The following is a 25209-nucleotide window of genomic DNA, read 5'->3' on the forward strand; positions in this document are numbered from 1 at the left end:
CATTATATTTAAGTGCATCAAACTCAACATATATAAGAACTTCAGTTTTTCATTGTATTTGTACTTCGCTCCCCCTTCCCTTGTCACTATCACCATCTCACTCTTACAATCATTTATTAATTATATTAGTTTTCTCCATTTGTTTTATTATTAAATGCAGCAGCATAATTGAATGCACTCATCCCACTAGCAAGACCTGTCATTCCCCCACAGGTGACAACGGCAGTACCACTACTACCACCAACAGAATTACCCAGCACATGTAGGACCCAACTTGCCATAGTTGCCTCCGCAGCTGTACCCATCCATAGCAGGGCCAGTTAAAGTAAGACCTTTGTCACCCATTGCAGTTGGAATCATAGGAAGTTACTAGCCTATTGGCCCTGAGACCCTTATAAGCCTAGCCAAGGAGGACATTGTGGGTGATATTATCGACAGCAGGTTGGACGACTGACTAATCCAAATGCAGAAACTCCTCCAGCAATTCACTGAGTAGCATCCCTGACCAGCACTGTCTATATTATCTGAGACAGGCCTCAGTGGTGACAGTACCCAGGGTGGCAAGTAATCTCCTACTTGGCCTCAGCTGACAGAAACTGCAGCTGCAAATACTCCACTCCATCCCCAAACCTTGTGTTCCCCTAACTTTTGTGTCCATGTACTTTTCTGTTAGTTGATTAATCCTTCCCTCTGATTACTGATGTCTCATTCACTATTGTATTTTCCTTCTCTCATTGTGTTATCAGACATTGTATCAGTCACTTCCATGTTCACCACTATCTAACCTAATCCTCTTACCGTCTCCTTATATCCCTTACTTCTATTCCCAACTTTCCTTCTCTTTATGCATGAAAAATGAGCACCAATCCCACAAAAAAATACACCTTCTCTACTTCCATCCTGCTTATTCCTTAGTTTCTCACCTTTTATTCTACACTGTGCTTGATTCCCTTTTTCATCTCTTTCCTTTATTCCTTTTTCCATCCCTTTTCCATCCTTTAATCTGGCCAGAAAAAAGATAAACATATCTCACATACGCCCATGCAAGACTTCCAAATCACTTACCTTTTGTGATCATACTGTGGGTGGTGGGTCATAAAAAGCACCTTAAATTACCATTTACAACCAGTGAAGACTAGCATTGGTCATTGTACAGCACTGTGCCATAAGGATCTTTCCTCTGAACAACCCGCACACTTGTCTGGCCACATATGTTGCTTATTTCTACTAGTTCTGATGTTAAATATTGTACTTAATTTTTTTAGTTTATTATGATGTTAAATATTGTACTTTAAATTTTTTTAGTTTATTTCTCATTTTCAATTTTTCATATGTAATGTTGTATCTTATTACTATAGTTTCTGATTGTAACTTCTGCTTTTTATAACTGTAATGTCTGAAACTGGAGCTTTTCTCCCCAGGTCTCCGCTGAAAATGGGCAATCCAGCCCATTAGGACACTACCCGGTAAACAAATGTAAAATAAATAAATAAAATAAATAAACAAAACTGCACTTCGCTGTACATGCACATTAAACAGAATAGGACTGGCGGCGATCACGTACATGTTTCTCAGTCTCAAGAAATCTTTTATGTACTATCTGAAACAGGTGTCACTGCTTATATCACACTAAGCCTTCTGATGGTAGGCCCTTAAAAGCATCAACTAAACATTTGCTGGACTGACATTTCTTTGCATTTCTTAAAATTCAATACCCAGACATTAGACTTGCAAAATGTGATCTGTGGCACTTTGTTTTATGAAACACAGGGCCATCCTTGCAACATTTTCATTCCATATGTGTCTTTTCTTCCTGTCTTCTCTTCTACAGAGCCATATTCTAATTTATATAAAATATTTTATGTACTCTCTGACATACACTCCACAGCTTAAATCTCAGAATTTCTAATGGCAGACTATACATGACATCTACCAAACACTCACTATGGCCATTTCTTGGCATCTGTCAATGATTTTCATCACTGTTGTGCACCTCTCTTCTTACTGTCTCATGTTAAGGACTAAAACTGTCACCTACATTTTGGCATTTTAAAAGTTAAAACGATGATAACCAAATATAATTAACTATCGACTTTGTACACCATGATTTTGGACTCATTTTCTCTTCCCGTCTCCCTTGAGCCTGACAAATGCTGCACTGTATCACTGTAGCAGTTAACATAAAGCATCAGGCACTATTTTTTTTATTATCATAAAGAAATTATTTGTACATTAGATGTACTAAGGGCAATAATTTATCAAGAACTAATTCTAAGACGGTGAAGTTGTTTTTAATTGAAAAACTAATTTTACAGTATTTTTAAATAAGGTCTCATGAAAAGCAAACTAAGATAACATTAAATTCAATGTCCTGTCTTTTCTTCACAGATCTCTCTAATATACACTCTGATGACAATGGAGGAAAAAAGCAAACATACTTGCACAGATATGATCATAGCTCACACAAATTGGATGCATTATATGAAACTTGCAAGATATGATCATAGTTCACTTGAATTACAAGGAAAGAAACTCCAAGTCCTAAATTCCTCGCTTCAAGGAACAGGACAAAAAACCCCCCCAAAAAACAATGTTCATCAGAATTTACTGCAAATGCTATTTTAAACTGATCATAAAATAAAAGCTTACAGACTTGGTTTCCTGGAACCAAGCCAATCCCCTATTAAATATACTATTTAGCAAAGAAACACTCTTAAAATCAAGCCTCTATAGTTTTTTAGTGAAAACTTTATCCTAATCAAGTCTCGACCTCTCTTGAAGTGCCGATAAACAGACTGCACTGATTCATCCATTACGCTTTATAATGGAGTGTAAAAAAGTAAGATTATAGCAAATATATATATATATATATATATATATATATATATATATATATATATAATGCTCACAGTTCTCCTCTGTTTATGATCCACACACTACCTCTGTGTCACCCCATACAGACACTTCGGATCCCCCTTCCCCCAAACACATTGGTGAACCATAATTTATGGGTTGCTACAAAATGTTATTAGTTATTGGTAGACAGATATTATTTTATAAGAAGTGTCAGTGGTGCCCACTATTAAGGATTTGTGTCTGATGAGTTACAGTTACAGTACTGTCTCAAATTCCTGAAGGCAGAAGTTGTAAACTACTTCTCAAAAGTGGGTTGCAAACTGGCTCACAGATCGAAAATAGTAAAAGTGTGAGATTTTACCTCTACAAGCAGACCTGTCACCAGTGGGGTCTCACAAGGGTCAGTGCTGGGCCTACTCTGCAGATGAATACAAATTAGGTGATATCACTGAATCCCCTAGTGATATCAGCAGACTTCAAAAGGGGCTTACACAGACCAATGACTGGTGCCAAAGCCATAGTTTTAAACTAAATGCTAAAAATGCATCATCATTCCCTTCAGTAAAAACAATGGCCCTGCTGATTATAAAATAAACAATAATACCCTAAGTACCAGTTCAGTAGTTAGAGACCTGGGAACACAGGTTGACTGTGACCTCAACTGTGACCACCATGTGTCTACTGTGGTGAGGAAGGCATTCTACGTCACTCACATGATTAGCAAAGTCGTTGCCTCAACAGCAAAAGCAGTTATAACCCCTCTGTACTCGTCTCTCTTCAGGCTTATCACTGAATATAATGGTCCCGGTGGTATGAACTGTACCAGACACCTGGAGCAACTTCACAGACTTCAGAGATTTCTAAGCACATGTCTTTTACAGACAGACTGAAGTCACTGTCACTGTACTCAGTACTGTATAGACTACTTAGAGGCAACTTATGTCTGGTTTACAGGGCTATCTCTGACCCATATCTAATGGAAATGCTTCACATCCATAAGTCAAATGGGACTAGAGTCACCTGTTCCAGGGACCTCAATCTAGCCTGCGACATAAACAGGACTTGCTGGAGAGACAGTTACATCTCTCTGAGGTTGCCACTCCTCTGGAATAGGTTTCCAATCCACATCAAGCAGATCACTTCCATGACCCTGTTTAACGGCAACCTGGACAACTGGATGGGAAACCATAAATTTCTGCTGAGGATTGCCCTGGCTTCTCTCATGGACATGGGTAGTCCTTGGTAGAAAAAAACATGGGCATAGACAATATCTCTCATCTAATATTATATTGAGATTTAACAGCCCTGCTTCTAAAGACCCTTGGGTCAAGAGCCAGGTAACATCTTATGAACCTATTAACATACAGTAATAAAGGGAAAATGTAAGATGATACAGGCTTGCTAATAACAATTTGTGAGTCCAAGCATAGAGATATTGTAGGTAAGGAAGAACGGGGAAGAGGCAGAGAGGTGTAGGGCAAGATGCAGAATGCTCTTCAGTGGTTAAGACCTCAAGTTGTTTTACACAAATGATGCTTAATAACCAAGGAGGGGAAGAACAAATTAATAAAACAATATTCACTGAAGCAAAAAAAAAAAAATTATCCACCTTTGTATTACACTATTTTTGAGTTAATATTCCAATGTGAATAGAAGATAATGGTCCTGCATTAAAAAATCTAAATAAACACTGTACTATTATTTACGTTAAAGTAGCACTGACGTATGGAAAGCCTTTCATATATAGCAGAGCCTGTTCAAGCATCATTAAACAGCTCCCTCACACTAACTAGGTAGGAAATCTGCATGAGATATGTGCTATAACACAAGTCTGAAATGCTTCCCAGTTTTACAGTAATAGGATAGACATCCTCAATGGACTCCTGATTTGCCAATGAATCACTATTGATAAGTAATGATATACCACCACTAAACAGTCAATGGCTGCTGTACAGATAATGTCTGCTATACAAACCAGCTGCAATAATTATGTTTCAATCCAGAATCCCAAGACAAACAGAAATGTCATGAAATAAAGCCAGAAAGACGTCTGTAAAAAGAAGGTGTAACAGTTTAATCTTTACTATTTCGTAGTTAATCGTATACATCTACAGGTTCATAGGTAAGTACTAGGCTAGCTGCCCTTTTATGCTACTTTAAGCCTAGGGATAGCCAATTTCCCATTTAAAAGTGAGACTCAAACCCTGTACATTGTGACTGTAAGGCAAACACCTCAACCATTATACCAAGCCCCAACTCCCCATTATATTAACCCCCCCCAATGAAAGTTGCTTTTGTTTGGTAAATAATATTCTACAGTGGTGGGGACACATACTAAGTCACTGCAATCACTGACATATCACAAAGCTCCATCCCCTACACAGTACAATCAAAACCTAAAACGGGGTGACAATGAGAAGTAATGCCAAAGGCAGGCGACCACATTCTGTCTGCCATTCAGGCCATTTCCTAGTCTAAAGGCTAATCCACCATAATATCCAGGTAAAATATTACACATGATATGAGGCTGTAAGGTAACAGATATCAGCCATACAACTCTGCAACCATACTTTTGTTAAATGCCTGTAAGGACGTTACCAAGAAAAAGGCAATTTGCCATACAGTTCTTTTAAACGCTCACTGACCTAACAATGCTGAGTAACCCACTTAGCAGATTTTACTCCTCAACAAAGCACAGGGAGTAAAGGGGACACACTTTGTAAAGAAATCAAACCATATGCAATGAGGGTTGGAGGACTACTTTGAAGATAGCAACACTTCAATCACCTACCATTGTGGTATTATATTTCATTGTTCTGTCTTCAAAGTAAATGCATAAGGCACAACAGCAATGTGCACAGCTGAAGTTCACGTGCAGGCCATGGCAAGCATTTATTGACTCATTCTTGGCTTTGGAAATTGTATGCTACTTATTTCTGTTTATTTAAATATCTGTTAACCAAGGAAGTGGGCCGGTACATGGATTAGTTTCACCCATTACCTGAGTCACAGGCAGTGTGTCAAGAACAGAAGGATTATACATTGAGCATGGGCAGTACATGAAGGAAGAGTATGACTGCAACATTCTGTTGTGATTAAAGTCAAGAAAATGACAATCTAAGACCTGGAATTCAAAAATTCAAGGACAACTGCTAAAATAGCTTCAACATAAAGCATAAATGTTTTAACAGTTGCCAACAATTGCAAAATCATTTAACAGGGAGTACAGACAAAGAACATGGTTGTTAACACCGCTGGGATAATAAAAGTATTGATGCATTGAGCACAGCATACATTGCATATACATTGTTTATCTTATCCTTTGTTGACCTCATTAATCCCATTAGGCTATAGCCTCTATATCCACCTGTGCTACCAGCAGTTCAAGCAGAAAAGGCCTTGGGTTAACATCTTATCCAAAGGATGCCACACTCAGAAGTGAAGCACCCCTTTTTGCTACACTGCAGTGTCAGCAATCCAGCTACATGGTATGGGAATAGCATCCACAGCCTTCTCAAAGGTGAGTGTGCTACCTGTTGCATCACTGACATTCACTGACATTGCTTACTCACACTATTTCCATGAAAAGAATAGGCTTATTAGTTGAGTTGACAGGACACTCATGCAATAGTTGATTTGGGGTTAGGAAAATCTAACAATAGTTTAGCCACTGTTATGGCAGCAGCAGTCCTATTCAATTAGAGAATGCCAAAGTGAAGCAATCTCAATAAATAGACCTCATCTTAGGCTGGCAATAAGTAAAACAAAAAACTTCCACCTGCAGACAAACCACACTAGTTGCCAGAAAACAAAACCGAGTGCAGAGAATAAAGGGTACTTATGTATTAATCCAACTAGAAGCCCAAACTTTCATAATTCACCCAATTATTGACTTCTGTCTGAATCTGTAACAACTATCCATGGTGAATAAGAATGTATCATAAAAATATACAAAGAATGAAGCACATACATCTCAAATGCCCATACTTTTGTGTCACATTTTGAGTTTGTTCCGCATAAAATGTGTTTTTTTCCTACCTAATCACTGAGAATCTGAGTTTCAAACTTTATGTCCTTCAGGAAAAGCATTCTAACACAAACCATTTTATTCTAACAACTTTAAGAGCAATGTTTAAAATCTGTCCCTGTTTTGGGGACTTTTGTCCCACCATTATTTTAGACTTTGGCCCGATTTTTCTGCTAAGAGGTGGAGAAGTATGTGAAGCAATATCCAGTGACCATGCTGTGAGATCACTACCTGCAGCTGTTAGAAGGTGTCCAATGTTTTGTCCACTTTTTCCACACTTAGAAGATGGCAAGCTGAGTGCTACATACATGATATATAGGTGTGGGTAATACTGCTACCATTATATATAGGTGTGGGTAATACTGCTACCATTATAATCAATGATTTTATGGCCCCTTGCTTGCTGACGCAGCTATTTGTTTGGTTGTCTTTCTTTGGTTTTACTTCTTTACCAGGAAGAGCACAGCAGTAATGAATCAATACAAGATTCTCCGCAGTTTCAGCCTGCAAATGTCTATTTTTTTCCACATTATTTAAGGGAAGATGGATCACAAAACTTGAAAGCACATCAACACAACGCAGGTTAACTCATGTGTCTGCAAATTACGAAAGTTGTACCGCTTGGGCTCCTGGTTGCTTTAATAAGCAAGTACAGAAAAAGTGTGGAAACACAGCAGTCATTTTTCAAAATATCCACAGGTAATACAGTCAGCAAACAGCAGGTAAAATAAATCCAAGTTTAATGCATATACAAACATGTAAGCACTTTCGCTAGGTTGTGAAGAAGCTATGATTCCACAGGGAAAGCGCTTAGCCACTTGTATATGCATTAAACATGGATTTATTTAATCTGCTGTTTGCTGCATACTTTACCTTTGGATATTTTGAACAGTGACTGCTGTGTTTCCATACTTATGCTTTTTTCTCTGCACTTAGGCTGGCAATAGGTTATGTCTTAGAACTAGTGGTTCTTACAAAAATGATCCATGGCACATGGAACTACTTCCCAAATGATATTGGATATCAACAAGCAAAACTGAAAGAACACCTGCTTAAAACCTATGAACGTAACAGCTTCAAAGTTAATGTCTAAAACTCTAATGGACATTCTAACTGCTTGACTCACAACACTGAAAAATGACTTCTGTGTACCAAGTAAATATTTTGTAACACTGCTGTGAATATCCTGTATATACATATCTAGTCTTACTTAATGGGTGGGATGTTTGATATTCTTAGGAGGTCGGCAGGTATCTTGTACAATGTTCTGATGCCTACTGACTTGTATGTATCATGTATACTGATGTTACTTCACCGGAGTTTTTCACACTGTTGCTTCCTTTGTTAACATAGGTCACAGCTGGATATGGTCAGCAGACCTGCCCACTTGTCCTGTTTATCAATGGAAATAAATATATGTCATGAATAGAACTCCATGAAATGGAAATGACATTAGGATCCACAGCAGAAGTGGTTATTATCATTGTACTAAGTATCAGGCAAAGGTTTTTGATGTCTGAAAGCTTTCTCACCTGATGATGTGAAGTTACAGTAGGGTTTGTCCAAGCTGAGGGTACTGTTGATATTAGACATCAGAGTATATTGAGATGTTTTAATGGATTACTGTTGAGACAGATAAGGCCAGCAGTTTTGCTGCAGGAAATTAAATATAAAAGCTGAGAGTAAGACTGTAGCTGAAGCTGGCATCAGTAATGTTTGATAGCAATGTTAGAATCTGTGAACCAGGAAAATAAATTGCAGACTGTATTTTTCTCTCCTCCCCAGAGCTGAGCAGCATTATGCACTTTTAAGAGTTCTAATAGTGCCTGCACTGGAATGGTTGTGGAAAAAAGTATATGAGGTAAAGAGAAGAGCAGTAAAGGACTTATCAATGATAACATTAAAAGTAGACCTGAAAATTAAGGATGATAAGGATGGTAAGCTGTTAAATTACAATATACAAAAAACATCTGATAATACAGAACAAAGGGCAATATACTGAATGATTACGGATTTGGTAGAAAGTTTAGAAAATTAAAAGTGTGTATAAAAGTACTGCGTCATAACCTTTAGCAAATGGCTGGTATGTGGATGAACTAATAAAAACAAAAATGGCCACTAAGTGGAATATTATTCATATTCATTATAAGAAGTGTAATCAGGGCATTGAAATGGAAGATAGGGAAATATCTAATGAAGTAAGGTTGCTGCTATATTTCTCATGCAGCTAATGTTACTGCAGTAACAGAGACCAAAGTCTGGATAAGAGAGGCTCTTACACAGTGTTACAAAAACTACTTAATGCAGATCTGCAGCTTAAAGAAAAATGGCAGGGATAGAGAGACACAGTTCAGTCTTATGGAGTTTATTTTTAAGAGAAGTTGTTAAAGTATTAGAAATTAATTATTCAGTAAGACAGAGTCATAGAGGTTGGAAAACTAGTACAAAGAAAGTGAAAAATTACTACAATGCAGAAACCTTTAAGGATTTTTTTTAAAGTGCATTTAATAAATTCAGTTATGTTGTATCAAGTCAATTATACAGGAATTTTAACCATCTAAAATACAGAGCCTGAAGAAGCAGAAGTGATTTTTTTAGGGAGGGAAGGTGGTTACAGATTTAATCCCATAAAGAAAGGGTTACTAAAGTTATTAAATCCAGTTATGCTTTTTTTTGTGATTGAGAACTTTTCTTTATTAAAAATATAAACATAAAAATAGTTTATCTGAAAGAAATACAGTGTAAAAAATGTAAGGATTACAGGTAAGGAATTCAGATGGGAAAAGAAGAGACAATGTGCAAAGAGCAGTTTATTTCATGAGTCTCCAAATAAAGAACAATGACTGACTTAGTGACCACCAAACACCATAAAAATAAAGGATGTAATAAGACTGAAATTTTAACTTCTTAATTATACATCTAAGTACTTTCACTCCATTTAAATGCAGCGAGTCTTAGTCAAAGTAAAAATTTATGAATTGTGTGTTGTATTTAAATTATACCACAGTTTTCTTAACATTTACATGTAACTGGTCTGATGACAGTGTTTCATTTTCAGATATTAAAATCATTAAAATTAAAAGAAAACGGTGTTAAATATGTCAGTACCAGAAATGTTATGTTTACCAGTAATGATCTCCATACTCAAAAGTGGACACTTTAGTCAAATTACAACTGATGCCAAATAAAATGAAACTATTCCATTATATAGATTAATTTCATGTTTAAAACAGATATTAGCTACCAAAGCCCATGTTTGTACACAAAGGATATACAAAATACATTTGATACATGACATTTCTAATGAGGTAAAGCGGTGGAGCTTACAACTCGATTCATCCTACAATCAAAATGTCTGACAATACAGTGTGTTAAGCAATGTAGAGTCTAGTTTGAGTACTGATCACAGCTGTGGATGAATTTTCAACTACACTGGAATGCTTTACAGATCCAAAAGTGTGCTAATAAAAACAGGGAGATTATTACTAGGAAAGGTAATGTGATGAAAGCTGATATCTAAGGGATCTAATTTTAGAAACAAAAGCGGATAGAATTTGAAATTTTTAAAGAATTATATTTAGACATTCACAAAAAGAATGGTACAAATAAATGTTTTTGTGCCTATAAATATGGAATTTGTAAAGAATGTATGCTTATTTCTGAAAATGTATCATTGTTTTGTTACACTACATTAAGTATGTGAAGAGTAAAAGATTCTATATGTGCAACACATTTGCAAACACTGCTACCTGTCTGAGTTGTAATGCTTTCTATCTAGGTAACACTATGAAAAGGTTGTCAAAATGCATATATGATAATAAACATACCATCAAAACAAGACCGATTATGAATGTTCTCCACTGACACCGTCTGTACTGTATAAAGTTTACAAAAATTGTTTTTTTTCTGTCACAGATCATGTTAAAATGGATCCTAGGGATTTTGACTAACATGGGGTTTGAAAATAAAGAAATGTGAAAGTAGTCATGTTTAAATGTTGGACACTCATATGGTATTAATTATAGCATTCATTTAAAATGTGAGTACATCAACTTCAATGATAAATCAAATGTCTACTTTTAAGACATGCTAAGGTTTTTAGTATAACACTGAACATTTATTATACAAGATTTTAGTATAATATTTATGGTCGGTATCAGATTTTGAAAATGTGCAAATATTTATGGATGCATTTATATTTTATTATGAAGAAGTCTTTCGTTTTTAAGAAAAACAAGAAATACTGTTGGCTCACAAACAGGAACCATAAAGACATTGGAACACAGATGTGATGTAATATTTTTTATTAGAATGTAGGTTTTGCAATTATTCAAGATTTAAGGCTGGCAGGAGCCCTTCATCAGGAGTTAGAATGCTTAAATGTCCAGATGTTCCTAGAAATAGAAGTACACATTTTATTTACTATTGGATAAAAAAAGATATATGAAAATGCCTGTGTGGGAAATAAAATGCATTCTGGATGCTTGGTATGGCAATTACACCTCAGAGACCAACATAGTGTGCATGTGCATGTGTGTGTGTGTGTGTGTGTGTGTGTGTGTGTGTGTGTGTGTGTGTGTGTGTGTGTGTGTGTGTGTGTGTGTGTGTGTGCTTGTACAAGTCTGAAACTTCAGAAGATCATTTCATGGCCTGCAAAGTTCTGCACATTACATTAGAGTCTTTGCATATTTAGCAGAGAAGACAACAGCTCAAGAGGCTGCATGGACACCGGATCAGAAAATAAATCACAATACAGGATACGCGTAGATAGATTAGCTGAATCCAGAGGAGGAGAATAGGGATCTATCATTTGTAATCTATTAGCCTAAACCAAACAAAAATAAAACAAATAGCGAGATAAATGTTTGGTTAACAGAAAATGTGAATTTTCACTAATTCTCAGTTCACAGCAAACTTAAGTCATGAAAATGGCAGGGGCTACCAAGAGAATTTAGAATGCATGAATGTTGTGTGCAGTTTGTTCACTATACAGGCTGTGGTTAAGCTAACTAAAAGAAAGAGTAAGAAATGAAAAAAAAAATGTGTTGACATTTCAGTCTGAGGTTCTAACAGATACCAACGAAGAACTGGCAAAAATGCGACAATTTAAAAAAAAAGTCAAGTTTACAAAAATATACATACTTTATTCGAAAACTGTTTTTGTCTTGTACAAAAACTTTGTCAGACTGGGAACTCAACAAACAACCTACTTTTGGTACGAAAAATAAAATCACACAATCACATGACCAAAATTATTGCTTTAAATTTCTTTTTTTTCAGAAATATTTTTAAAAAAATTCTGTATCATTTAGACCTGTACTAATGTTGGCATTCAGTCTCACTTGTAAGCAGTAATGCTTATAAACTAAATTATCTTCAGCACCCAATCTATTAATAAATATAACCTCTAAAGTTAAAATTCATGCATATAAATAAATGCTTACCTAAAGCATTTGTCACATTCTCAGTTTGAATGGCATAAATATATTCATAAATTATGAAGTATAATCCTCTCAATGTTCTCCCTACATAAAAATAATTACATGCTTCACAGGTAGCTAAATAAATCACAACCACTGGTCTCCAGGTAAAGAATGTTTGCACATAAACATTGACATTGTTATCTATAATATGTAATTCCATAATGAATACATTTACACTGGTTGCACTGTTCAAATTTGAACATTCATTTAGGTAAATTCAAAGAGTTTCTTAAACTCTTAATTTCCCTGTGATGATATCCTTAATATTCTTGCTCAATTTATGCAAAGAATTAAGTACTTCTCCAGTTTTGACTGTATCAGGAAGCTATTTTAGTATCTTCCAATTGCATGTGATTTATTTTTTTTTTTATAGCTGAAGAATCTACAAAATAATTCAAAAGAAAAGTTATGCATTCAGCGTAATTATGCATCTGTGTTGTTCCTTTTCATTCTTCCTCAACAAATGGGTATCGGATCTGAACTTGGATCTGGCTCTGCCATATTTCTTCCAGACTCTTGGATCCGACTCTTGAACTCCTCCCCTTACCCACAATGCCCCTAACTCCTGTATTACCTCATACTGCATTTCCTGCTCAATTCGTAAAAGGTTGAGTATGACTTACAGAAGAAAGAAGACTAGAATAGGGGCTAAAACAGGAGCAGCGGTTTCAACATTCTTATCAGATCACTCTCAAATGTAAAGGTGATGGGGAAGGAGGGTGGAAAGTTGAGGAAGAATGAAAATGGACAACACAGATGCATAGTTATAGTGAGTACATAAATTATATATCTGATGTTGTTATTTCCATTCATTCCTCAATGAATGGGACAGAGTTTCCAGCTACAATAACCTTAGGTGGCCCTCATGGAAGGGTATTCCAGGGTACCACAGAACCAAAGGCAGCTCTACGTTTGGAAATGAGTTCCAGTTTGTAATAAGCAATAAAATATGGACACTGGACCAGGTGGCTGCAGCACAAATGTCATCAATAGAAGCTCTAGCCCAGAATGCAGATGCTGTAGCTATAGATCTAGTGGAGTGAGCTTTAGGAAGTCTCAGCAAAGGCAGACATCGTACAGAATAAATATATGAGATACAGTCCATTAACAATTATGCTACAGTGACTTTAGAAACTGTTTTCCCCAATTTATGGGCAAAGGAAACAGTTGGTCACTCTTCATAAAATCTTTTATTCTATTAAGATAAAAATGAAGCTGCCTGTGTATATCCAAAAGGTAAAGCATATACTCTCCTTTACTGGAAACTTTTGGAAAAAAGACGGGTAAATTGATTACTTGGTTGAAGCTACTGTTGGTTAAAAAGATGGATTGGTACATAAGGGTGACCATCTTTATGGAAAATTCAAATAAGGTGGTTTTGAAGAGAGTGCTTGGAGTTCAGAAGCTCACCTAGCTGAAGTTATAACAACTAGAAAGACGATCTTACAAGAGAGAAATTTGAGATCAGACTTGGCTGAGGGCTCAAAGGGAGGGTGAGCCAAGCTCAACAACACAAGTGTAAGGTCCCATGGCAGGGCAGGGTCTTTAATCAGGGGTCTAAGAAAGAAGGCACCATTAAGAAGAGCTTTGCAGAACTTGGATGAAGCTAGAGGGAAAGCATCATCTTCAGTGTGATAATTAGACATGGCTGCTTGCTGGACTTTGATGGCTGAAAAACTAGCACTTCCTTGAAAAACTGAAGTAAGAAAACCTAAAATAGTAGAAACAGGAGCTGTAAAGGGATCTAATTCTCTCTGATGTGGCCAATAAGAAATCTCCCATTTACTCTCATATATTTTTCTAGTTATGGCTTTCCAGGATGATATTAAAATCTGGAGAATTGGGGATGAAAGTCTGGGCTGTCTAGCCATCACTGGAATTGTAGAAACCATGTGGTCAATTTGATGCCAGGAATGTCTGGGTGAACCATTCCTGTGGGATGAGATATTAGATCTGGCCTGGGGCCCAGTGTCCAAGGAGGACACAGAAGGTGAGATCACAGAAAGGGTTGATCACCTACTGCCACACTCTCACTGCTTCTTGGCAAAAGGGGTAGGACCTGGTTTCCTCATGTTTTTTGATGTACCAGACCACTGACATGCTGTCCATTTATACAGCAATTGTCCCTACAGGAGGAGAGCTCTGAAAGGTCTGCAATGCTAAAAGGACCACTCTCATCTCTAGGACATCCATCCCAAGAAATGCCCCCACCCACCTCAACTGGGAGGTGTCCATAGTCACCGTGGTCATTGGGGTGGAAGTACAACATGATGTCCCTTATAATCTACATTATACATTAGACTGAATCCACAAAAGCAGAGAGTCTTTGCAAGCCCAAGAAAGTTTTATAGGATGGTTCAGAGGCTGAAGAATCAACCACTGAGCTGCTAGTCTGTTGGATAATCCTCATGTGGAAACAAGCAGTTGGTAGGAAAGTAATCAACTCAGTCATTGACCCTAAAAGCTTCAAGCACCAACTTTGCTGGGGGAGTAAGATGTGAAAGCATCTGACTGACATGCAATTGTAAGAACAGTATTCTGTTTGGAGGAAGAAAGTTCAAATGATTGGTTGTGTCCAGGCGATCCATGACGAACTGGCTGAAGGTAGTACTTGGAATAATTGAGTGTGGTCCCCAAAGACTGGTACAATTCAAGTAAGCAGTTCCTGGCTTTTTCAAGGAGATGCCTGGTTGAGCAATGAGGAGCTAGTTGTCTAGATAAAGAAACACTCTGGATCCAAGCAGTCTGAGATGAGCAACTACCACTGCCATACATTTGAACACCCTGGGAGCTGTAGTGAACCAAAAGGATAGGGCTCTGAACTGATAATGACTGGCCCCCAACTGAACACACATATATCTCTGGGAGTGCCAGTTCATCTTGATGTGATAGTACACATCCTGGAGATCTACGAAGCATATCCAACAGTCTTTCTGCAGAAGAGGCAGAATAGACTGAACTGTGACCATCCTGAACTTGGAGTTCTTCACAAACTGATTCAGACTGCTGAGATCCAAAATGGACCTTAGGTCTCCTGTTTTCTTTGTCATTAAAAAAACCTTGAGTATGTTCTGAATCCTCTCGGTCTTTTGGGACCTCCATGGATGATCCTTTTATCTAGCAGCTTTTGAACATCTAAAACTGCTAACTTACACTGACTGGGTGGAACATTGGAGAAATGTTTCCATTTGGGTGAGGGCATTTGCCAAAAGGGGAAGAATTATCCTTTGAACAAAATTCTTTGCACCCAAGTGTCCTTTGTGATGAACGCCTAGACTTCTGGGTGCAAAGATAAGTGCCCCGCCCAACTGCCGCTAGAGTAGGTCAGACAACCATTCAGGAGCACTGAAAGGGTCTATCCAACAAAGAATATCAATACCCTTGGTTTTGCAGACTGCCTCTGCTGTAAGGATGGCATCTTCCATTGAAATGTACCCCTTTGTATCTGGGAGGAATTTCCCCCTCGTGAGGCTTGAAAAGGTCCCTATGATTTTTGGAACCACATCTTCTTACCACCAAGCCGACTCCTAGAAAACGATCTTTATGGGGTAGAAAAGCAGATTCCCACAGCAGACAAGGTCTTTGCATCTTGCTCAATATGGGAAAGGTCAAACAGTATGACACATAGGAGACACTCCAGGTGCAGTTAACTGTTAAGACCTCCTATTCAAATCATAGTTAGCTACAGGCCCACAACTTTGACTCAAGATGCCCACTCCACCTATCTGGACCTCTTTGAATCAATCAAGATTCAACCTTTTACCCGGATCCTGGTTGACTAACTATCCAACCGTAGACTGGAAAAACTACTCATGCCAAAACACAAATGTCCAGAGATTCCTTGATTTCGTCAATGCAAAGGCCTTAGACCAGCTGGCCGACATCCCTACAAGAGGTGATAATATCTTGGACTTGTGACAGAGAAAAATACTTTAAAAAGACCAAAAGCATAAGGTTCAGTTCAGGTAACTTTATTCTTGCGCAAGGAGACAAAAAATGCAGTTACAGAGTTTGTCTGACTAAATAAGGAAGTGTCACAGTTATTATACCTTTCTTTCAAGACATTGCCCACTATGACTGATGTAGCAGATCACCAGTTCATAATTTTGTTATTTTACAGATATTTCCCATATTTCTAGCTGACTCTTCAAAGTTTAAAAAAGATTTTTTAGTAAACAAGATTGCCTTGATGACCACTGGTCAATTATAACTTTCTTACTATGTGATGTTACAAGTCTAGGTACTATGGTTAATTTAAGCACAATGCAAGTACAGATTTCTGAAGCAGTTTATTGTTCTTTATATCTAACTATCTTGCAGCTTGTGCACTTTTTCATCAACATGAACAGAGCTTATTGTCTATAATGAATGGATCTACAGAAATTATTATTATTCTTCTTTCAATTTCCTGACCTAGCAGAAAATCACCTGCTTTCCAGTACATTTCCAAGGCATAACATGCATTTTGCTGTGCTAGCAAACTAGGTCAGAGTGCATCTTGCAGTGTCAGAAAGCACAATTTCAGAAAAGCACATTTTCAGTGTCAAATAAAACTAATGCTGCATATAGAATAAAAACGTGTTAATCTTCCCTTATTAGAATAAGCATTGCACACATATGTTAATACATATTTTTCTAACATTTCCCCCCGTTAATACTTTTTATTCTATTTCAGAAGCATACAGTTTGTTTTCTTCTCCTAACCTCTTCCTTTGAGGATTTGCAGCTAAGAGAGTCATTCAGTTTAAACTTATGAAAGTGTTTCCTTTTTCAACAGTTCTTCAATTTCAGTACTTTGATACAAAGTCTCAGAAACTGACATGTCTATAAAATCTTTGATTAATTTCTTCATGCAGGGAATTCCACAGCAAATGCATGCTCCTAACAATAGTAATCCCACACAAATGGCAATTAGGATGTTCATTAGGATGGAACCCCACCCCCCAAACAAATTCTGGAAAAAGTCCGTAAGTGGGTTTGGGCCTGGCCTGGTCATGTCTGACACTTGTTGGATCACTTCCAGATGGTCATTAATTTCGTGCTTATTGTCGGGAATGAAAGAACAGCACTCGCCTTTGATTAAAGCACACGTACCACCTCTCGCCGCTAGGGTGAAGTCAAGAGCCATGCAGTTTTGAAGCACCACAGTTCTCATTGCATTTAGTTCATCAGTCATTAATTCAAGAGCAGAAAAATTTGCATTGCTCATGACCTCGAGAAGTTTGGATAGCTTTCTCAGTTCCCAAATTGATTTAACTGCACCATATGCAGGGGCTATGCCAGCCCAGGATATGATAGTGTCACTCAAGTCCATGTGTGCTAGTTTACTTTTGTCTTTCACAGATTTATGGTTCCTCCAGCCTGCTACGATCTGTCCCACTGAATTCTCAGGTTTCTTGATTGGATTTTCAGGTTTCTTCGCGACATCTTTGACATTTCGAATTCTCCCACGAGGCAAAGCTGTAATGTGTCGTATGGCCGGGACCAGGTAACCCAAAAAACAACTGCCGGACCAATTCTCAGGCAACCATTTGTATGCCTTTTTCCCACATATGAAATAACAGTTTTCTACATTAGTATTGATATACACCTTCCCTGCATGATACATTTTCTTCTCTATAACAGACAGTTGCTTTAAAAGAACAGGATTATGCTGTACATCACTGACAGTTTTATGTAAGGACTTAAAGTATGAGTCATAATCTGCATCACGAATTGTTTCTGTATTTTTAGCATTTTTAGATTTAATATAACATTTATAAGAAATAGTCACATTACATTTATTCCAACCTACTTGAATAGTGTCATTCTTAAAAAAGCATACGATTCCTGTTTGTGTAACAGGCAGAAATAATGCAATTTGTCTCTAGATTTCACAGGTGTAGTTTCAAAAATCAAGTTTTCCCAGGTCTCATTGACCCCTAGGGGGACAGCAGCCATCAATAATCCCCCGTATGCTGTTGGTATAACTGTGCAAATCCAACAATTTGAAATATTAAAAGTCTCAGCATACACATATTTGATTGCTTGGTAAATGTTAAAGTACGGATGCCAGTCTATGAATGTTGAATCACGTTTATTCAGTCTAGCTGGTGTGGCTGAAGAAAAGAAAGGCCACAGCAAAAAGAACATTGTCACTAATGCAGTTACTAAGATGATTATGCAACACTGCTGAATATACTGCTGAAATCGTTCAGTATTCCTACTGTCTCTAGGTCTTGTCGTCATTTTTTATTGCTGCTGTGTGTTAGCAAGAGTTTTATCAAGTTCAAAGTTTTTGACTAGTTTACAGTGTGTCAAATGAATCCAAGATGAACGTTCCGCAATCTTGACTGCTGTGGGCGTGCTCAGCAGTACTTGATACAGACCTTCCCACTTTGGTGTTGTCCAATTCTTCTTTTTGATTGTCTTCACCCAGACCCAAGTGCCTGGGGCTACTGCTACTTCGGAGGTGTAAGTTTGGTCTTTATCTGAAACAGAATTAAACTGTAAAAGATGTTTGTTATTTAGCATATTCCTCATGTAGTCTGCAAGTGTCCAATCTGCTTCCTGGTCTGCAGGCATGAGAGGTTTCCACCGAGGTATATAATAAGCTATTCCGAAAATCTTTTTGAAAGGTGTCAATCCTTTTACATTCGGAACAGTTCTCATGCTCAACAGTGCCAGGGGCAAATAGTACACCCAATTCTTCTGTGTTTCTGCTATAAGCTTCTTAAGCTTATTCTTTAAAACTCCATTGTGCCTTTCTACCAACCCTGCAGATTGAGGGTGATATGCACAGTGATGTTTCAAAGAAATCCCAAAATACTGACTTAGCTGTTGTATAGTTTGGTTAACAAAATGTGTACCATTGTCACTGTAGATCCTTTCCGGTATGCCAAATCTAGGAATAATCTCTTTAACTAGGGTTTTTGCAACAGTGCCTGCATCTGGTTTACTAGTCGGAAAGGCCTCCACCCATTTGGAGAACATATCCACAATGACAAGGCAGTACTTTTTGTTTTCACATTTGTTCAATTCTATGAAATCCATACAGATGGTATGAAACGGATATGGTGGTGTAGGGAAACTCCCCTGCTTGGGCTTTAATGCCCCTTGTGCATGATGTTTATTACAAGTGTGACATGACAGGCAAAATTTTTTAGTGTAGTTTGAAAACCCATACGTAACAAACACCCGATTCACTAACTGTACCATCCCCCCTGTTGAGCATTATGCAAGGGAACATCTGTGAGGTCTTTTCTAGGCAGTGTCTTTTGCTCAATTACCTGCAGGCAGTTATGGGGTGTGCCATCCACAGGAGTTGGGAGCAAGGTAGACGGATTCAAAGTAGTACATCATTCAATTGTCATGTGAGGTTGGCTCAGCAATATAGTCATACAAGAAAAATGCCTAGCAGGGGAAAGATATGCTACTTTTTCTTGCAGTAAAATGACTGCGACTGCATGAGGCACTCTCAATGTGAGAGGGTGGAATAACATTACTGAGGCCGAAGCCTGCACTGCCACTGCAGCTGCAACTACTGCTTGTACACAGTGGGGTAGAGACCGTGCCACTGGGTCCAGTTGTGATGAATAATAAGCAATGGGGCATTGCTTGTCCCCATGCTGTTGAGTCAATACTGATGTCATATAACCTTGCTTGCAATCTACAGTTTGGAAAAAACGTTTGTGATAATTTGGTAATCCTAAAACTAATGATGATGCTATTAATTGTTTTAGCTTGCAGAAAGTTAATTCTGCTTCTGGTGTCCACTGTATTAAATCTTGTGCTGCCATAGGCTTCTTATCAGGTCGGTTAAAGGTGCAGATTCCAAAGCATAGTTTGGGATCCAGCTCCGACAAAAATTAGTTGTACCCAGGAAGGACATCATTTCCTTCTTGGTTGTGGGTTTTGGTGCTTGTAAGATCGCTACTTTTCTGTCCTCATCTAGTGTTCTGCCATCTTTGGATATTACATATCCAAGGTATTTCACTTGTTTTCTCCAAAGCTGCAATTTATTTTTGCTTACTTTGTGTCCTTCAACTGCTAGGAATTTTAATAATGCTATAGTATCTTCCTTACAATCTTGCTGGGTGGGGGCAGCCATCAGGATGTCATTAACATAAAGTAAAATTTGACTAGCTTTCGGTGGGATAAATCCCACTAGATTACTTACCATCTCTTGTGAGAATATTGTTGGACTTTCACTATAGTCCTGTGGTAGTCGCGTATATGTATACCGCTTCCCCTGAAATGTAAATGCAAACTAATACTGGCTGTCAGGGTGTATCGGTATCGAAAAGAATGCATTGCTGATATCTACCACAGAAAAGTACTTCTGTTGAGGTTTTAAATCATTCAACAAGGTATGTGGATCTGGCAATGTAGGTGCTCTTGGTATTACTGCGTCATTTACAGCTTGTAAATCTTGGACCATACGCCATTCTCCGTTTGCTTTTCTAACTGGGAATAAGGGTGTGTTACATGGTGAATCGGGGGATTCCACCAGTATTCCCTTCTTAAGCAAAGCTGCTATGATAGGTTTAATACCTGCCTCTGCATCTTTTTTCAAGGGGTACTGTCTCTTTTGTGGTCTGAATGCTGACTTTGGCGTGATAGTAACTGGTCCTGCTGTGCGAATAAGTCTTACATCTGATTTTCCTGTTGACCAGAGAGTTTCTGGTATGTCTAACAAAGCTTTTTCTTCCTCTTTAAGAGGGCTTCTCAGCTGTCTTTGCTGGACTGCAAGTGTACAGCTGGATGTATTTGTGTTATCCAGTTCAGTTTCTGTCTTTGTATTCCCTGTTCTGATTCTGTCTGTTTTTCCCATTTTGTGACTTTTTCTCCTAGGTCTATCCATTTTAAATCTTCCTCTTTAGTTAAACTAACATGTGATATTAGATTTGATTTGTAAAGCGAAAAGAACTCCTGGGGTAATGAACAGCTAACTACACTGTTCCCTTTCGTGTCCCAGTACAGATTACACAGTACTAATCTGTCTGCATGTTTTTTAAACAATTCTTGTTCATATTCTTTGTCAGGTCCTGGTGTATTACAATAATACAGAGTACAGTGCAACAGGTGTTGTATGTCAATGCAAAGGGAGGGGAACTTACTGATAGCTACATTCATTAACTCTTCAGTTACTGCTCCAGGGCCAGTTGTAACCAAGTCCTGGCTGTACCAGTAAAATGTCTCTCCTTCCGTTTGCACTGCAAATTGGTCTGTCGCTGTGCTTCCATATCCTGCATGGTTGGAACTACTGCTATGCCTAATAGTTGCATAAGATCTCTGCCCAAAAGGTTCACTGGGCATTTTGCAGAAACAACAATTTTGCTCTTTTGGGTTAATCCCGAAACAGGATCTGTTATTGTAATGTTATGGGAGAGAGGCTCCCGATACTGCTGTCCATTAGCTGCTTTTACTAGTATAAAGTCATGTGATTCTGAATTTTCTGGTAGTTTGGAGGGGTGTACCAGGGTTCGTGATGCCCCTGTATCACACAAAAATTTGACTTCCCTCCCTTCTACCAGGAGTGTCACTTCTGGTTTTGTGTCAGCCAGATAGAGCTCTAAGCTCAGTAAGGCTAGGTCTAATATTTCGTTTTCTTCGGTAGCTTCCTGCACTTCCTCTATTATCACATTCTCTGCTCCTTCTATCACATTGTCATTTATCTTTTCTCTATTATTCCTATCTAGTGATTCCTGACTTTCATATAGTCAGTCCTCACCTTCATCGTTTTTGTCTTCCACTGCTGCTTTCTTATTTTTCCTGCAATCCCTTGCCATGTGTCCTTTTTTCCCCGCATTTGAAGCACTCACCTCTTTTCTTTATCCCTTCAAAGTCCTCTGATCGCTGATCAGATTGTTTATTTCCCTGGGCATTCTTTTTGCCCTTTTGTCCGGACGGTACTAAATAAACTTCTCCATCTTCTACAGCAAATACTTGGGCTTTCTTTTTCTTTGTGTTGTTAAAATGCCTCTCGGCATGTCTAGCATATTCAAGCAGTGATTGTAATTGTAATCTGCTTGTACGATGGTCTACCATGTGTTTAGTAATAAAACTACTTATGGGTGCAATACTGCCTTTCAAAAATGCATTCTTTAACTGCTGCTCATATGGGGAATCTTGTGTCTGATCTTCAGGCACTTGCATTCCACAGTGATTGTTAAAGCATTCCAATAATCTGGAAAAATATCTATCAACAGTTTCACATTCTTGTTGGATGCATTGATTAATGCAAGTCCAGTCTGCCCTAGGCTTCCATTTCTCAGAAATTCGGTCTGTCAGACCTTTCACTCTGTTGTCTAGTTCTGCGCTGCTATGTGGGAGGGGTCTAAGTGCAGCGTCATGGGGATTCCAGCTGCCACTGATCATGTGCCAGTCTGGACCTACTATTTGTCTGACTACTTTTTCTACTTCCTCTCCATTTAAGTGATAACTTAATCTCATGCCCTGTAAGTCTTCTAAGAACTTTCTAAAATTAACTTTTGGATGGGGAATTCCCTCTGTGGCTTTCCGGATGTCTTCCGGTGTCCACGGTCTGTATACTAAGAGAGTTGGGTTCTGCCCTTCTTGTCCTGCCTGAGGATTTGGTACTTCTATGAGTGGGCATATCTCTTCTTCACTCATAGCCTGTGAATTTCCATTCATTTGATATAATTCAATATCCCCTTTTAAATTACGTGTTCGAGACCTAGTCTCAATAGGATCTCTAACAAACGGTAGTGGTTTTATAGGAACAACTGGATATCGTGGAGGTGGGTCAGTTTGTTCTTTGCTTCATGAACTGGTAAGGGAACCAAAACCAGAGTGGGCAGAGGGGCCGATGCTATAACCAAGTTATTATCCTCTTTGTCTAGAAACATTGCTTTTGAATTTTTATTCTTTTGTTCTCTTCGGTTGGTTTCCTCAATCCACCTGTGTGCCTGAGGAACTCCTAGTTTACGCTGTTTTTTAACCCAACCTTTAGAATCGGTTTTTAACTGTCTAATAAGTTTGATAAGAGAGGATCTTTCTAGTTTCCCGTCAAATTCATATTTATTAACCCATTTAGTATAATATTTAACGTTATTGGCTCGCTGTGATTGCATATATTTTGCGTCTTTGGTTAACGGTGGGCTTTGGGGTCTTTTTGTTTTTGTGCACATATTACCCATTTTGTTCTAACCTTTTTTTAAATGTTACGTAACCCTTTTGTTTTTAATGTGGTACCACCAAGTGTTTACAGTCTCTTCAGACTACCTGCCTGCTTATTCTGTTTCCCTGATCTATGACAAGATAGCAATATTTCTGTCTTACAGAACAAATACAATCAAGTCCCTGATCTAAAACAGAAAAAAGTAGATTCACCTTACCTGAGCCTCAGCGATTGGTCACTCACTGTTCAAATGGAACCCGCCTTCAGTCGTAGATCAGAAAAGTGGCTGGCCTCTTTTGCACGACAATTCAGTCGGAGGTCTTTCAATGAAGAAGATCCGGTGTAGTATCTTCCATGTGCAGTTTCATGCCACCTGGCCCATCTGATCCCAGGCTAAACGAGGGTTTCCGGCTCCGAAGGACCAAAAAATGATAGAGAAAAATACTTTAAAAAGACCAAAAGCATAAGGTTCAGTTCAGGTAACTTTATTCTTGCGCAAGGAGACAAAAAATACAGTTACAGAGTTTGTCTGACTAAATCAGGAAGTGTCACAGTTATTATACCTTTCTTTCAAGACATTGCCCACTAGACTGACGTAGCAGATCACCAGTTCATAATTTTGTTATTTTACTGATATTTCTCATATTTCTAGCTGACTCTTCAAAGTTTAAAAAAGATTTTTCAGTAAACAGGATGGCCTTGATGACCACTGGTCAATTATAACTTTCTTACTATGTGATGTTACAAGTCTAGGTACTATGGCTAATTTAAGCACAATGCAAGTACAGATTTCTGAAGCAGTTTATTGTTCTTCATATCTAACTATCTTGCAGCTTGTGCACTTTTTCATCAACATGAACAGAGCATATTGTCTATAATGAATGGATCTACAGAAATTATTGTTATTCTCCTTTCAATTTCCTGACCTAGCACAAAATCACCTGCTTTCCAGTACATTTCCAAGGCATAAACATGTATTTTGCTGTGCTAGCAAACTAGGTCAGAGTGCATCTTACAGTGTCAGAAAGCACAATTTCAGAAAAGCATATTTCAGTCTCAAATAAAACTAATGCTGCATATAGAATAAAAACGTGTTAATCTTCCCTTATTAGAATAAGCATTGCACACATATGTTAATACATATTTTTCTAACAACTTGGTATTAACCAACATGAGTAACCACTGCAGCATCCCTGCAGTGTCATCCTCCTTAGTAAAATCTGACCACAAAGCGGTCACTTTTAAAGTCACTATCTCCCCTGACTCCCCCCCCCAGCTAGGGTCAAACAAAAAAACTTCTCCAAAGCTGATTACAACCTTCTGAGGGAAGGTATAAACAGCTTCACAGCCCCCTCCCCCACCACAGGAACTGGCACATATGTCCAAACCAACACCAAAGTATTATACAAGCATTTATATAGTTGCATGGAATCAGGAATACCAAACAGGACAAAATCCTCAAGGAAGAGTAAACCTGTCTGGTGGACATCTGCAATAAATAAATTCTATAATAAAAGGAAAAAATTGCTGTCCGGGACCAAGAAGGAGCAAGTGCCTAATTGGAAGCAATCTCTCCTTAGCCTGAACAAGCAAATAAGAGCACTAGTGAAATCCTCCAAAGCAAACTTCGAGTCCAAACTGACCACATCTACTAAAGACAATCATAAAGCCTTCTTTACATCTGTCTGCAATCTCAAAATAGGCACTCAGATCTGCTCAGA

General features: G+C 38.1%; 1 protein-coding gene across 1 annotated transcript in view; it reads right to left on the reverse strand.

The window, feature by feature from the left end:
• Nucleotides 1–8802: 8802 nt before the first annotated feature.
• ERICH1 (glutamate rich 1) overlaps nt 8803–25209 on the reverse strand; it is a 1253926-nt gene continuing 1237519 nt past the window's right edge. The window contains exon 7 of the mRNA XM_044086751.1: nt 8803–8825. Coding sequence (XP_043942686.1) covers nt 8803–8825 — 23 coding nt within the window. The remainder of the gene's footprint in view (nt 8826–25209) is intronic.

This window comes from Protopterus annectens, chromosome 1.part1 (genome assembly GCF_019279795.1).
Source record: "Protopterus annectens isolate FY-2018-M chromosome 1.part1, PAN1.0, whole genome shotgun sequence".
NCBI classification, from domain to species: Eukaryota; Metazoa; Chordata; order Ceratodontiformes; family Protopteridae; genus Protopterus; species Protopterus annectens.